Genomic DNA, 15,994 nt, shown 5'->3' with positions numbered 1-15,994 from the left:
TCAAAGTCGGGGAGTGGGGAAAGTATGGAGCGAGCTGAGTCTGCCTTATACAAAGCAGGTGTCCGTTGTATATGACAGCTGACGCCTCACTCTAACATCCGGGATTGGTGATGACTAAGATCATGGAAAACTCAGACAAAGCCGCTACGAAAGTGTATGTCGCTTTGCTTGTAAACTGGGAAAAAGCTGCGGTGACCAACGCCGAAGCCCCATCATTGAGCTGATTGGCGGAGGAGTCGGGCCCCCACCGATCTGATATTAATGGTCTATCCTAAAGATAGGCGATCTAAATAAAATGCCTGGAGGACCCCTTTAAATAAAGTTTTAAGGTATATACGGAAAAAAATATTAAAAGTAAAAAACAAACCTTTTCCTATTATTCCCCTATAGTAATGTAGCGGACTATAAAATGTATATGAATATATTAGGGTCAGGGAGTGCATATATAGTAATTCCATTTTATATACTACAGGGATCGCTCACTTTACAAGCATAAGTAAACAAGTAAAATATCATGAAATCTATAGAAATAACACACACACAAATTTCCTGCGCCTTACTTATCAGCACGCCAGCAGACACAGGCTATGGCATGTATAAAAACTAGTGTAAGGGCATGGCCACACGTGGCGGATTTCCTCCGCAACTGTCCGCATCAATGCCGTACAGAATCTGCGTTGCAGATTCTGCTGCGGATCTGCACAAAATGTGCAGTAAATTGATGCGGACTAGCTGCTGCGGACTGCGGTAAAAGTACTTCCCTTCTCCCTATCAGTGCAGGATAGAGAGAAGGGACAGCACTTTCCCTTGTGAAAGTCAAAGAAATTCATACTTACCGGCCGTTGTCTTGGTGACGCGTCCCTCCTTCGGCATCCAGCCCGACCTCCCTGGATGACGCGGCAGTCCATGTGACCGCTGCAGCCTGTTATTGGCCTGTGATTGGCTGCAGCCGTCACTTAGACTGAAACGTCATCCTGGGAGGCCGGACTGGAGACAGAAGCAGGGAGTTCTCGGTAAGTATGAACTTCAATTTTTTTTACAGGTTGCTGTATATTGAGATCGTAGTCACTGTCCAGGGTGCAGAAACAGTTACTGCCGATCGCTTAACTCTTTCAGCACCCTGGACAGTGACTATTTACTGACGTCTCCTAGCAACGCTCCCGTAATTACGGGAGCCCCATTGACTTCCTCAGTCTGGCTGTAGACCTAGAAATACATGGGTCCAGCCAGAATGAAGAAATGGCATGGCAAAAAAGCAAGACGCATCCGCAGCACACATAACATGTGCATGACAGCTGCGGACTTCATTGCGGAATTTAGAATCTCCATTGAAGTCAATGGAGAAATTCCGCCATGAGTCCGCCACTGCTCCGCAACAGACAGAGCATGCTGCGGACACCAAATTCCGCTCCGCAGCCTATGCTCCGCAGCGGAATTTTACGCCTCGTCTAAACGAACACTTCTAAATAGAAGTGGAAGGCAATGGAGAAACGGCTCTGCTGCGGATTAACGCTGCGGAGTGTCCGCAGCGGAATTTAAGTGAAATTCCGCCACGTGTGAACCCAGCCTTATAGAGGACTGGCACAGATGCCTATAGCTGCCAGACACTTTCAATTTCAATTCTGCCTTGGAAAAATGAAAGTTGTAATCTAAGTGGTTAAGGGCAACTGATCCAACTTTCCTGTGTATTAGTCTCTAAATATCTAGCATTGGGTATTTAAAGGGGTTTTCTCATGGAGAGATGATGTCATGGGGGAGGGGTTGTGGCTGAGCACACCCCCTTTTATAAATTAGAGCGGAGAGATGAAATCCATCCCTCACTCCGGCAGACGTAGCCCGTCCATGTATTACATGGTCAGCCATCCATTTAAATGACTGCCACGTAATACTACATTTCCCACGAACGTTATTATATGGCTGGCGGTAGCTTTCCCCAGCTAAACGCTGGGGGTTTTCTAAAGCCAAACCTGCAGGGCTCCGCTAAACATTGAGCCAGCTTCTATTTATAAGAGGGTTATTTTCATGTGACAACCCTTTTTAACTACAGCCTACACCCACTGCTCCATGGGTAGAGTACAGACTGCTGTAAGTCATAGTGCAGTAGTAAGATGAATACCTTGTGAGCTTATTGAACCACTTTTACTTACAATGGGGATGATTCCAGTATATACTAGTGTGTGTGTGTGTGTGTGTGTGTGTGTGTGTGTGTATTATTTTATTTTTTTGCCATCTATAATTTTTAGGAGATCTAAGAGGACTAAATTGCGTACCCTGACTTTTATTGGTGTCTGTAGTTTCCACTTGTAATTTGTTTAGCAAAGTAAAAATGCTTCTGAGTAAGATGGCAGGTTGTGGCAGGATAATTGGACATCCCTTTTAATCCATATTTATTGCCTATGAAAGCAAGAGCTAGAGGTAGTTATCCTGCCACAGCTTGTCATTCCAAGGAGAAAATATCATAGGCAATTGTATAGACTCTTCCTTATACTGGCTAAGTAGGAAATCATATAAAAACAACCGCTCTTGGTGAAGCCCCTACATTTACTGTCATCCTTTATTCTAGGTATAGGAGGCAATATGTAGCAGTAAAATGTTGTGCTTATAGGCAGGCTCTGTACTTCGTTCATATTACTACTGAGCGCTTCACAAACAGAAAAATATTCTATTGAGGATGCGGCACGTACACAGCATGTGCTTATTCAAGGTTCCTGTCTAATTGTGCGCGGAGCTCTGGATGTCTACTTCCAACCATTCCGCTTGTTGATGCACTAGGTCATTTCCAATGAGTCCGTCAAGCGGATTGTACTGTTCACCTGCTGGCAGGCTCTGAGAGATCTGACGGTCAGTGCTTAGATGGATCTGACAGCTTTGAGGACAGAAAGATTTCTTCCTGTCCATAAGTGAATAATCCCCCCCTTTTTTGTCCAGCCTTGAGCTGGCCATAGAAGAGAGATGTTGGCTCGTTCAGCCGGGATCTGTCTCCCTGACCTTCCCGTAAACATGCGTGTTCAGATCGACAGGGAGTGCAAATTTGTTAAATATAATAACGCAAATACATTTTATTTTTTATATAATTAAGTTCTCCAATTTTTTAATATGCTTTCTATATTTCTGTATTAATTCCTCAAGATCTTTTTTTTTTTTATTCAGTCAGAACATTCATTGTATCACAGCTGTGTCTTCTAATGAGCAATGCACCTGTGTGTCCATCACATGATCATGGACAGAATTGTATCAACAACAAACCGAGATCTTGAAAACCACAAGGAATTAATTCTACAAAAAATAATATTCATTTGCTAAAGCCGGACTTCCCCCTTTAAGTAGTGGAGAGAGAGACATATCACTGCCAAACAAAAACTCTGTCAGATGCTTACATGGCCGATCCTCATTTCACCCGATATCTATAACCGAATCCATCATGACAACTACTATTGTGTGCAATTCGTTAGAGCAGGTTGTCCTTATCCAGCCCACATGAAATTCAAGACAGAAATGTGATAACCAAGTGCCCATTTGAATACAGACGCGCTTTGCCAGAATCTGGCAGAAGAGTCCAGAATCTGTTTCGTATTTCTTATGTTTTGTCCCAGTATTGGAGCAACAATATATTTTCTTGATGTCACCAAGTATTAACCAGCTTACAAATAACAATATTTCGTCTTTCAGAACTACGTTCGAGTTGTAGAGGTCTGGTGGGATGACTACAAAGACTATTTCTACGCCAGCCGCCCTGAAACAAAAGCTCTGGCATATGGAGACATTAGTGAGCTGAAAAAATTCAGAGAGGACCACAACTGCAAAAGCTTTAAATGGTTCATGGAAGAGATAGCATACGATATCCCTACACACTATCCACTTCCACCTAAAAATGTGGAATGGGGAGAGGTGAGTACAGCATCATTTGTTATTATTTATATGGCATACCAATCATTCATTAACTAGCTTTATAGCACACCTCTTGATGTGTTATCTGGGATTTTACATAGGACTGCAGGTGAACAACTACAATATCTTAATGTTATCTTTTACATTTACCACATAGTACAAACAATGCTACAATGATAAATTCAGTTCTGCTATGTCTGTAGATTAGATATATAAACTGGTCATATTCATTAGGTAAAAGATGGCTGAACCGGCTTATTTAACCCCTTCACGCACCATGACGTAAGGGAGAGAAGTATGAAACGGGCTCACGCGCTGAGCCCGCTCCATACGTTGCGGGTGTCAGCTGTGTATTACTAAGGGCCAGGAACAGCGATCACGCTTTTCCTGGCCATTTAACCCCTCAAATGCTCCGGTCAATCGTGGACGCAGCATCTGAGGCATTATAAAGAGGGGGGCGGTCCCCACCAATAGCTCATCACCCCCCACGATGCGATCGTAGGGTGTCGATGGTTGTCATGACAGCCCAGGGGCCTAATGAAGGCCCCCTGGTCTGCCTTCACTCTGCCTCTGTTAAGCCTGTAAGAATGGCTATACACTGCAATAAAATTTGTATTGCAGTGTATTTTACCAGCGATCTAAGGATCGCTGGTTCAAATCCCCTAGGGGGACTCCTAAAATGTGTAAAAAAAAACAAAACTTTTTCCTCTGAAGTAATGTAAAAAAATTAACAAAATTGGTATCACTGCATCCGTAAAAGTTTGAACTATTACAACATAGCATTATTTAATGTGCGTGGTGAATGCTGTAAAGCGAAAAAATATAAGCCGCTAAAATCGTTTGTTTTTTTATCAACTTAGCGGTGAAAAAAATTGAATAAAAAGTTATCAAAGTCGTATGTAGCAATAAATGGTACCAATAAAAACCACAGCTTGTGCCGCAAAAAAGTAAGCCCTCACACCGCTCAATCGTCAAAAAAGTTATGGCGTCCAGAATATGGGGAAAAAAACATATTTTTTTTCTAACATATAATGTTTTTTCTTTGTAAAAGGATGGTAAAACATTAAAAAAAAACACTATAAAAATTTGGTATTGCCATAATCGTATTAACCAGCAGAATAAAGGTAATTTGTCGTTTTAACCGCAAATAAGAACGAAACCCAAAAGAAAATGGAAGATTCACAGTTTTTTCCAATTCCACCCCACATAGAATTTTTTTTCCACTTTCCCAGTACGTTCTATAGTACTTTAAATGGTGCCAATAGAAACTGCAACTTCTCCCTCCAAAAAAATAAGCCTTCACACCACTCCATTGACAGAGAAATAAAAAAAAGTTATGTCTCATAGAAGGCGAGGAGTGTAAAACGAAAATTAGAAAATGGCTTGGAGTTTAAGGGATTAAGTGGGATCGGCCGCCTATGTAATGTGTATGGTTTACTCCCGTCCGTCTCCTGGTAAAGAAGAATCATGGATTTCAACATACCTCTGAATGCCTCCAATTTAATACAAAGGCGCAAATAAAGTCTTTTTCTGTTGATTGCCGTACAAATCCGACCCAAAAATAATCTTGTAGGGGAGAACATTTCCATACATACGGTGGAACCTGTAGAGCAATGCATGGAGGCTGTGCGGCTCCATACTAAGGAGTTCTAATGCCTTCGAGCATGACCCTAACTTCGCTATTCAATCAGAGGAATTTCCTAATGGATTACCTTTGCTCAGTCTTCTTCTAGTCTTTCCCATTATATTGCAATTCTGTGCTGGATTATTAGATTATCTGGATTATGAAAAGCCCTTCGAAGTACATTTTACTGTATTCTTTTCATGTAAATGCTTAATTTTACCAACAATGGTGCGATGTTAACATTGTGATTCACCTGTCTACGTGAAAGTAATTGACCAGTTGGTTTTTACACAGTTTGGTGTCGGTGCTTTGGGTTTAGTCCCAGTTTTCAATTAGTTGTGGTTGAAATATTGATTTATTTCTGTGGACCTGAGAAGTACAGACACATGCAGTTTACTTTGCTGAAATCCTTGTTTTGCGAAAGGCTTTTCTAGCTCTGACCTCTAGTGGAATATTTTGTCCACAAGCCTCCAACGTTGACGAGTTTAGCATTCAGGAACATTTTTGAAGACTGAAAGGTTTGAGCTCGAATCTCCGATATTGCATTGAATGTTTCTATATGTTATTTGCTTTGACAGTGGACTGTCATCTTATGAGACTGTGCTGAATTGGGATTTATAAAATAATAGGTTTAAAGTGATATTAATATAATTCTTACTATTCGTATGATGCACAGCTTCAAATATCTGAACTCAGGGAAATTGTTAACTTGAATGGTAATGGGGTAGATAGATCATTTCCTAAGAGCAGTCATTTCTATGTGACAGGAGGGACAGTCCCTTTCATTGTGTCATTGTAGGAATGATTTGGTGAAATGAACTCTAATGCTTTCTACCTATAGATGTAGACACCAATATCTATCTATCTATTTATTTATAATCCTATGTGCGTGTGATATATATTTTTGTATTGCCCTATGGCCAGGGGCGTAGCTAGAGGCTCATGGGCCCCGATGCAAAAATTCTTACTGGGCCCCCCCCCCCCCCCCGCAAACTTCTCATGGCCGACGGTCCACTTTCAGCTGCATCGCTGGGTCTCCTAAGTGACCCAACAATGCAGCACTAGCAGCCGGGGGCGTCACTAAGGCTGGGTTCACACACACTATTTACGGATGTAATTAGGGCGTTTTAGCATTGAATTACGTCCGAAAATGCGGCTCAAAAGCGTCGGCAAACATCTGCCCATTCATTTGAATGGGTCTTACGATGTTCTGTGCCGACGGTCATTTTTGTTTACGCGTCGCTGTCAAAAGGCGGCGCGTAAAAAAGTGCCTGTCACTTCTCCAGACGTAAATGGAGCCGTTTTCCATGGACTCCATGGAAAACCAGCTTCAGTTACTTCCGTAATGGACGCAGCAAAAGACGCCTCCACATGCCATTACGGCTGAAATTACGGTGCTGTTTTCTCCTGAAAACAGCACAGTAATTTCAGCCGTAACGGACGCTGCCGTGTGAACATACCCTCAGGGCTTAAAATGTCCGGGAAATAGCCCCAATACATATGTGTCCGCCCCAAAAAATAGTGTGTATATGAGACAGCATAGCATATCTATAGCACTACGACCCTATAAACTATGGATAGGATTAGATACAGTGGCTGAGCAGACAGTATCACACATGATAGGATTAGATACAGTGGCTCAGAAGGCAGTATCACACATGATAGGATTAGATACACAGCTCAGCAGACAGTATCACACATGATAGGATTAGATACAGTGGCCCAGCAGACAGTATCACACATGATAGGATTAGATACAGTGGCTCAGCAGACAGTACCACACATGATAGGATTAGATACAGTGGCTCAGCAGACAGTATCACACATGATAGGATTAGATACAGTGGCTCAGAAGGCAGTATCACACGATAGGATTAGATACACAGCTCAGCAGACAGTATCACACATGATAGGATTAGATACAGTGGCCCAGCAGACAGTATCACACATGATCGGATTAGATATAGGGCCCAGCAGACAGTATCATACATGATTGGATTAGATACACAGCTCAGCAGACTGTATCACACATGATAGGATTAGATACAGGGCCCAGCTCGCTGACATTTTGCTTCTTTATGTGTTACTGATTATTTTTGTGTTTGTGTTTTTTTTACAGGTTCGGTTGTTGGACTTCGGATTTGAGGACTTCAATGACGGCGTTTTTTTTATTCTCAATAAAATGGTTAATGAGGGTTGTGTTTTTTTATTTCAATAAAATATTTTTTCTATGTGCTTGTATCTTTTTAAACTTTATTACTACCGCCTTAGTAATGGCCGCTGGCTGATTGACAACCTCCATTACTAAGGCGAGGCTTAATGTTAGCCGTGCAGAGGCTACACTAACCCCCATTATTACCCCGGTACCCACCGCCACCAGGGGTACTGGGAAGAGCCGGGTACAAACCAGTACCCGACCATCTGTAGTGACGGGCAGGCACCGGGGTGGCCGCAGGCTGGTAGTATTAGGCTGGGGAAGGCCAAAAACAGTGGCCCCTACCACCCTTGTAATACTGCCTGCTGCTGCTGTGTTGTATCTGGCTGGTTATGAAAATTGGGGGGGACCCGACATCGTTCTTTCCATTTTTTTTTTTTTTTTAAAATGACGTGGGGTCCCCCCCATTTTCATAACCAGCCAGATACAATAAAGCAGCAGCAGGCAGCATTACCAGAATGGGAAGGGCCACTGTTTTTGACCTTTCCCCTCCTGATAATACCAGCCTGCGGCCACCCCAGTGGCCAACCATCACTAGAGATGGTCAAGTACTGGATGGTACCCGGCTCTTCCCAGCACCCCTGGTGGTGGTGGGTAACGGGGTAATAATGGGGGTTAGTGTTAGCCTCTATACCTGCTAACACTAAGCCCCGCCTTAGCAATGGATGCTGTCAATCAGCCGGCGGCCATTACTAAGGCGGTAGTAATATAGTTTAAAAAAAAAAACACAAAGACATAGAAAAAATATTTTATTGAAATAAAAAAAAAACCCACACAGCCCTCATTAACCATTTTATTAATAAAAAAAAAAGCTGTCATCGAAGTAGTCCTGGAATCCGCCGTAGTCCAACGACCGAACCTGTAAGAAAACACACAAAAAATGATTAGTAACACATGTGGTAGGGTATGTGCACACACACTAATTACGTCCGTAATTGACGGACGTATTTCGGCCGCAAGTACTGGACCAAACACAGTGCAGGGAGCCGGGCTCCTAGCATCATACTTATGTACGACGCTAGGAGTCCCTGCCTCGCTGCAGGACAACTGTCCCGTACTGAAAACATGTTTACAGTATGGGACAGTTGTCCTGCAGCGAGCCAGGGACTCCTAGCATCGTACATAACTATAATGCTAGGAGCCCGGCTCCCTGCACTGTGTTCGGTCCGGTACTTGCGGCCGAAATACGTCCGTCAATTACGGACGTAATTAGTGTCTGTGCACATACCCTAAGGCTTAGATACAGGGCCCATGTGTGATACTGTCTGTGGGACCCTGTATCTAAGCCTACCACAAGGTAGGCTTAGATACAGGGTCCAGCAGACAGTAATCTTATACAGTATAAGATTAGTGTGTGCTGGGGCCCTGTATCTAAACCTACAGTGTGGTAGGCTTAGATACAGGCCCAGCAGACAGGATCACGCATGGGCCATGTATCTAAGCCTACCATGTGATTGGCTTAGATACAGGGCCCAGCAGACAGGATCACACAATCTGTGATCCTGTCTCATGGGCCCCCTAAGCCTGATACATCGTAGGCTTAGGGGTTGTGCAGTCCCTAAACATTGATGGCCTATCCACAGAATAGGCCATCAATAGCTGATGTGTCGCCCGGGACCCGCAAATCAGCTGTTTTGAAGGGGCCGCAGCACTCGTACGAGAGCTGCTTCCCCTTCATTTCACTACTCGCTCACACTGTGAATCGCCGACACCGATTCACAGTGTGACCGGAATGAAGTGACAGGAATGAAGGGGAGCAGCTCTCGTACGAGTGCTGCGGCCCCTTCAAAACAGCTGATTGGCGGGTCCCGGGAGTCAGACCCCGCCAGTCAGGGCTAACCTTACCTTCCTCTTCGGCCGCGGCGGGAGTTCTGTAGTCTCGATGCTGTGCGCGGCGGCATAGCGCTGTGACGTCATGCGCTGCGCACAGCGCTTGACGTCAGGACCTCCGCTGCGATCCGGAACCAGGAAGGTAAGTAAAGTATGTTACTATAGTAACAGGGGCCCGCGGCCCGAGTTACTATAGTAACTTTTTATTGATGTGGTGCGGGGGGCCGTGGGCCCCCCTGGCTTCGGGGCCCGGTCGCAATTGCGACCGCTGCGACCCCTATAGCTACGCCAGTGCCTATGGCTATACAACATAAAACCCTTTCAAGCAGACTGTTCCCACCCAAAATATAAGGCGCTATTCATAGCATGTTAAACTTGTTTTTACTACAGTAAGGCCTCGTTCACATCAGCGTCCGGTTCCGTTTGGGGCTTCCGTTCATGCATTCCGTCAGAGGAATAGATAAACGGAAAGCACATTCGGCTACGCTATTGTTTCCGCTTAAAAAACGAAACCCATATGAAACGGAAACCATTTGCAACGGAAGCCTTACCATTGAAATCAACGGTAATGCAAATGGAAGCTATAGTTTACGTTTGGCTTTACGTTTATCTGTTCCTCTGACTGAATAGATGAACGGAAACCTCAGACGGAACCCGACGCTGATGTGAACGAGGCCCAAGTCTGTTATCTTCAAAATAGCCTTTCATGTAAATGCCCTAAAACAGAAATAACATACTACAACAGCAAGTGCTTCCCTGCAGGTAGGGCTGGACGATTTAAAAAAATAAATAAATGAAAAAAATCTAGATCTTTTCAACCCTTTTTATTTGAAACACGATTTTCTTATTTTTTATCTAAAAAAATACCAATTGCAGGCACAGCTATTCCATAATATATATCGATTATCAGGATTGTCCCTTAGGTGCTATGTGTGATCACACTCACTTATAAAAGGGACAATCCTGATAATCTGTATATATTAAGGAATAGCTGTACCTCGACAGGAGACTGTCTAATGTAAATAGAGAAACGCTGAGACAGTCTCTCTCCTCTGTTTACATTAGACCGTCTCTACCTCAGTTTCCAGGGTGTGGGGTCTTCCTCCTTGTCCTTCACCTGGCTGCAGTGTCTCCTCCATCCTCCTCCTCGGCTCTGTCCTTTCCCCTTGAGAGCCCACAGGATCCAGTGGGTGTCCTCGGATTCCTTATCCTCTCATCTTCCCCTCAGTACATGGGTGCAGGGCCAGGCAACAACAGTCAAGTTGTGTGGTGAGGTGGCCTGGCAGGTGTGCAGAGGAGGGTGAAGAAGTCGAGGGTCAGGAGGGTGTGAGTCCAGAGAGCCTGCAGGTGCTGGACTCGCTGCTGCTCTAGCGGCTTCTTCCTCCAGCACCGCTCCCGCCGTATCGAGAAGCCTCTGCCGTGGGGTCGGGTCTAATATCGATTTCACGATTCTGATCAAAATCTTAATCGTGCCTCAATGAAAGGGCGAATTAATTTGATTAATCGCCCAGCCCTACCTGCAAGTAATAGAGCCGTACTGTGCATGATGTTACTAGTGAACAGGTAGCTGTAGTATACACCGGAATACTGTCCCATATAGCATGCATTGCTCTACATGTGTACTACTGACTCACTTTTCTAATGTGTGAAATGAATGCAATGTTATGTTCTCAATTTTAATTGCTGTACTTTGGATAAACAAAGTTTGTATTGGGTAAATCTGTTTCATTCATTTCCTTTACAGATAAGAGGTTTAGATTCCAACTATTGCATTGACAGCATGGGTCATACAAACGGAGGCCTAGTGGAACTTGGCCCTTGCCATAGAATGGGTGGCAACCAGGTGAGTTAAATGTGCAAAGCATCTATAGACGTATATATAGATATATAGTTTAACAAATGTTTATAAACCTTTTGTACTGTATTTTCTGGACTGCTGAGTCACTTTACCTTCTCCTAAAAATCTAGTTAATCCAGTGTGACTTTATATTATGTGTCATTAATGTAGAGGACCCTATAACCTGACAGAATTACATGTACAAGAGTTCAATAAGCGATATCCAGTACACAGTATGAGGCACAGAGCAGCATGGTGCATATCCTTGACTGAGGGAAAAACATGGCAAAGAAAATTGTATGTACGTACCAGTTTCCCATAGAAGCATTTCTCCCCTGAACTAACTTGAAGTGATGCACCAAAATTATGGCTATGCACCACAAAACTGACACCTAATGTGGATGACAAGTGAAATTAGTTACGTGAGTAACTTATTCCGGTTTTTCCTTTGGAGTGCAAATGAAGGCAAGAGCAATGAATAACTTATATTTCGAAAACCTTCCTTTTACAGAAGATTTAAAAACACTTTACTTATCTCTATCAAATGAATATATATACTGAATTGCCACTTTATTAGAGACCCCCATCTAGTAGCACGTTGAACCTCAAAATTGCAGCAATTTGTTGTGGCATAGATTCCACTAGGTGTCGAAATCGTTCTGCAGGAATAATGGCCCATGTGGACAGGATAGCTTCTCACTGTTGCCGCTAAACTGTCCTCCTGCCATAGGGTAAACAGCTGCCATGAAGGGATAAACTTGGTTGTCTACAATTCTTAGGTAAGCCCTACTATTCAAGCGTCCATCCACAGGTATCATGGGACCCAGGGTGTGCCAAGAAAACATTCTCCACACCATTACGCCACCTCCACCAGCCTGAACCGTTGACACCTGACAGGTTCATTGATTCATGCTACTTACACAAAGTTCTGACCCTCGAATTGGCATTGTGCAACAGAAATCTGGATTTATCTGACCAGGCAATGTTTTCTCACTGTTTAGTGATCCAATTTTGGCACTCTTTTGCCCACTGAAGTCTTGTTAAGGAATGACGAGTTGTGCGTTTGGACACGTTCGTTGGAGCACCAGCATTGTATTCGGCTGCAACTTGCTTGACTGTGCAACGTCTGTTTGTCAGAACAATTATTCACATCCTCCTCTGACCCCTTTCGTCAGCGAGTTGTTAACATCCACAGGATTCCCTTTTGCTAGATGTTTTTCCTCGATCACACCATTCTCACTATATTCTCAACACCGTTGAACGAGAGAGCCTCACAAGGTTTGCCGTTTTTGAAATACTGGCCCGCTAGTCTAACACTGATGAGCATGCCTTCATTCGAAGTCGCTTATCGCTCAATTTTCACATTCTAATGTGGATTCACACTGAAATGGACCAACAGAAAACGTACTCCTTGATTTACATGCTGCTCTGCGGGGTCATGTCTCTAATTTTCATACAAGAAAGCTTCAATCGTGAAATGGCAGTTGTTCAAATAAAGTGGCTATTCAGTGTAGAGATGTATAACTGGATTTGCCACATTTTTACTTTACTGAGCCCCATAGACTGATATTACTTCAATTTTTTTATTTATTTTTTTGCTTTATTAGCTTTTCCGGATTAATGAAGCAAATCAGTTGATGCAGTATGATCAGTGTCTGAGTAAAGGGCAGGATGGCACGGCAGTCATGATCACACATTGTAATTTGAGTGAATACAAAGAATGGCAATATTTTAAGGTAAGTAGTTGACTTAATTGTAATTATTTTTTACTGTTCATCAATTTCCGTCATTTATTTTTGGCCCTAATCTCCAGGAACTAATTAATCCAACCCATTTAGTATAGCCTTTCATCCCAAGTAGTATGTTTATTCCATGAAAATTTCCTTGGTACGTGCATGTGAAATTGGGCACCGCAGATTGAGCTGACCCAAATGTTAAAAAAAATCATAACAGGACCAACAATGTGCTCTGCCGTTTTGACTTCATCACAGGCCTTGTCAGCAAGCAGTTATACAACAGTAGTGGCCACATAGTAGATCACGATCTACCAGTAGACCTCAAAGTAAAGACCTGTACATCTTGATGTGTGGGTCCCACGTCTGGGACCCACACCTATCTCTAGAACGGGGCCCCCTAAACCCGTTCTAGCTTACTCTGCTGCCTCCCGGCCACTTCCTGGTTAGGTGGTGGGGAGTTACGTTAACTGCCAAGTGCTCGCTGAGCTACGTTGTTTCCGTAACTCCCATAGAAGTGAATGGGAGTTATTGAAACAGCGTAGCACAATGAGCTACGCTGTTTCTGGAACTCGGTAGCTACGGAAACAGCGTAGCTCGCCATGCCATGCTGTTTCCATAACTCCCATTCACTTCTATGGGAGTTAGGGAAACAGCGTAGCTCAGTGAGCTCGGCTGTTAACATAACTCCCGACCACCTAACCAGGAAGTGGCCGGGAGGCCGCGAGAGTTGAGTAAGCTAGAAAGGGGGCCCCGTTCTAGAGATACAGAGGTGGGACCCGCATCTGTCGGACTTTTATGGCATAACCTGTGGATATGCCACAATTGTACAAGATGGGAAAACCCCTTTAAGCTTCATCACAGAACTTGGAAAACTGCTTTGTCATAGGTTTGTGGGTAATTGTGCCTGTTACTAGACTTTTCTAGGGAAATGCTCACTGTGGAATCATATAGGGACTTGTAAATCTTGACAAGTGTTATAAGCTAGTGTTTTTCTCACACACTGCCCGACAGCTAATATAAAGTCTAGCACAGAGCAGAGGGGAGGAGCAGCACAGTCTTGTAAGAAGATCGCTTGGCTGTGGAGCAAGTGTAAGGGTATGTGCGCACGAGGGCATTACGTCCGTAATTGACGGGCGTATTTCGGCCGCAAGTACCGGACCGAACACAGTGCAGGGAGCCGGGCTCCTAGCATCATAGTTATGTACGACGCTAGGAGTCCCTGCCTCGCTGCAGGACAACTGTCCCGTACTGTAATCATGTTTTCAGTACAGGGCAGTAGTTCCACGGAGAGGCAGGGACTCCTAGTGTCGTACATAAGTATGATGCTAGGAGCCCGGCTCCCTGCACTGTGTTCGGTCCGGTACTTGCGGCTGAAATACGTCCGTCAATTACGGACGTAATGCCCTCGTGTGCACATACCCTAATAAATAACTAACTATGGCTGCTATTACTATTATGGGGCACTGGAGCATCTACTAAAGGGGCATACAAAAAATTTGGTGAAACGCCCACCTCTTAGTATATTACCTATTGGATTACCTTACGCCACAAAAAGTAAATCCCATACTGAAAAGTTTTGCCGTTATAGAATGTCAATAAAAGTCTGCGTTGGTTTATATGTAGAATGGAAGATGAAATAAATCTTTGTCTCCTAGAACATAAACAGATTCACACATATCCCTTCTGGAAAATGCTTGGCTCGCAATGAGGCTCTTCACAAAGTGGTCTTGTCCGACTGTGACTCCAGCAAATCATCACAAAAATGGGAAATGAACAACATCCTTAGTGTATAGAATGGAAAACCAACACGCAAAGATGAACTTGGCTGAAGACAGCCGGAACCTGCTGCGAATAAGAACTGTATGCAGCAAACACCCCTCAAGATGTATTGAAGGAGAATGGAGATCTACAGGATTAGAACGGGGTCGTCCTGCAGTTAATGTTTACAAGGCTGCTTTTACCTTAAACTTTTTACACATTTACATCATCTTGATTCAAGATAATGTTTGTAAAAGTGCTTCTAGCTCTGTTTGTAGGAACAAAGCTAAAGACAATAATTTTTTGGGGATTATACTCAGGGGCTCGAAGGTAGTTTTTAAAACACACTTGAAGATAATTTGATTTGTGTCTCTGTGATTAACTAGATTTCCATTTGATTATTATTTTATTTTCTAAAGCACTGCCACTATTTGTTTTAGCAATGGTGGCCTTTGTCCGTGCTGCTGTTTTGAATGGGAAAATATGAAAAATCTTAGTGCCTCTTTATTTCTTTTGTATAGTAGATCTAAATGATAACCATGTGTTATCAGTGGAAGCCAATGGGTGATTTATGAATGTTTGATGAATATAAGGGTGTAAGGGAACCTTAAATTGGCTGGCTACCCTATCCACATAACAAGGCCATAATTCTCAATATTATGCACATATGTGCATTCATAGTGTTCCTTTAGCTCAGATAAGTCGTGACTTGTGCTGACCTGTAAACGATTAGAATTGACAACCCCTAAAGGTGCAACTTTAGATATTTTGATCTGCGTAAATTGTATAGCTAAGTACTACCCACACTCCAGAAGTGTCTTTACACTCCACATAGTACAACAAGTATCAGATATGGCACAACGTTCTGGATAGTGACAGAATATCATATCCTTATTGTGGTGTTTTATGACACTGGAAAAGTTGGGGCTATGGGCTTCAACCGATCTCAGGTTAAACTCTTTATTAAATGCATTGGAGGGACTAACGCAATCAATCATTGTAATTGTCCGTGCTCAAACTATTACATCATAATCTGTGGAGAGCTTGTGTCATCTAAAGTGACACATACTGGTCGTATGTTTCTTAAGAGTTACAAATAATAATGC

At 43.3% G+C, this 15,994-nt stretch overlaps 1 protein-coding gene across 2 annotated transcripts in view; it reads left to right on the top strand.

The window, feature by feature from the left end:
- GALNT7 (polypeptide N-acetylgalactosaminyltransferase 7) overlaps positions 1-15,246 on the top strand; it is a 153,010-nt gene extending 137,764 nt beyond the window's left edge. For both annotated transcript variants that reach the window (XM_075860250.1, XM_075860251.1), the window contains exons 9-12: positions 3,670-3,888; positions 11,302-11,400; positions 13,002-13,130; positions 14,786-15,246. In XM_075860250.1, the coding sequence (XP_075716365.1) occupies positions 3,670-3,888; positions 11,302-11,400; positions 13,002-13,130; positions 14,786-14,923 (585 nt within the window). In that variant the 3' untranslated portion in view covers positions 14,924-15,246. The remainder of the gene's footprint in view (positions 1-3,669; positions 3,889-11,301; positions 11,401-13,001; positions 13,131-14,785) is intronic.
- Positions 15,247-15,994: the final 748 nt, after the last annotated feature.

This window comes from Rhinoderma darwinii, chromosome 1 (assembly GCF_050947455.1).
Source record: "Rhinoderma darwinii isolate aRhiDar2 chromosome 1, aRhiDar2.hap1, whole genome shotgun sequence".
Taxonomy (NCBI): domain Eukaryota; kingdom Metazoa; phylum Chordata; class Amphibia; order Anura; family Rhinodermatidae; genus Rhinoderma; species Rhinoderma darwinii.
The sequence above is the reverse complement of the archived record's forward strand: the minus strand, read 5'-3'. Positions and strand labels throughout refer to the sequence as shown.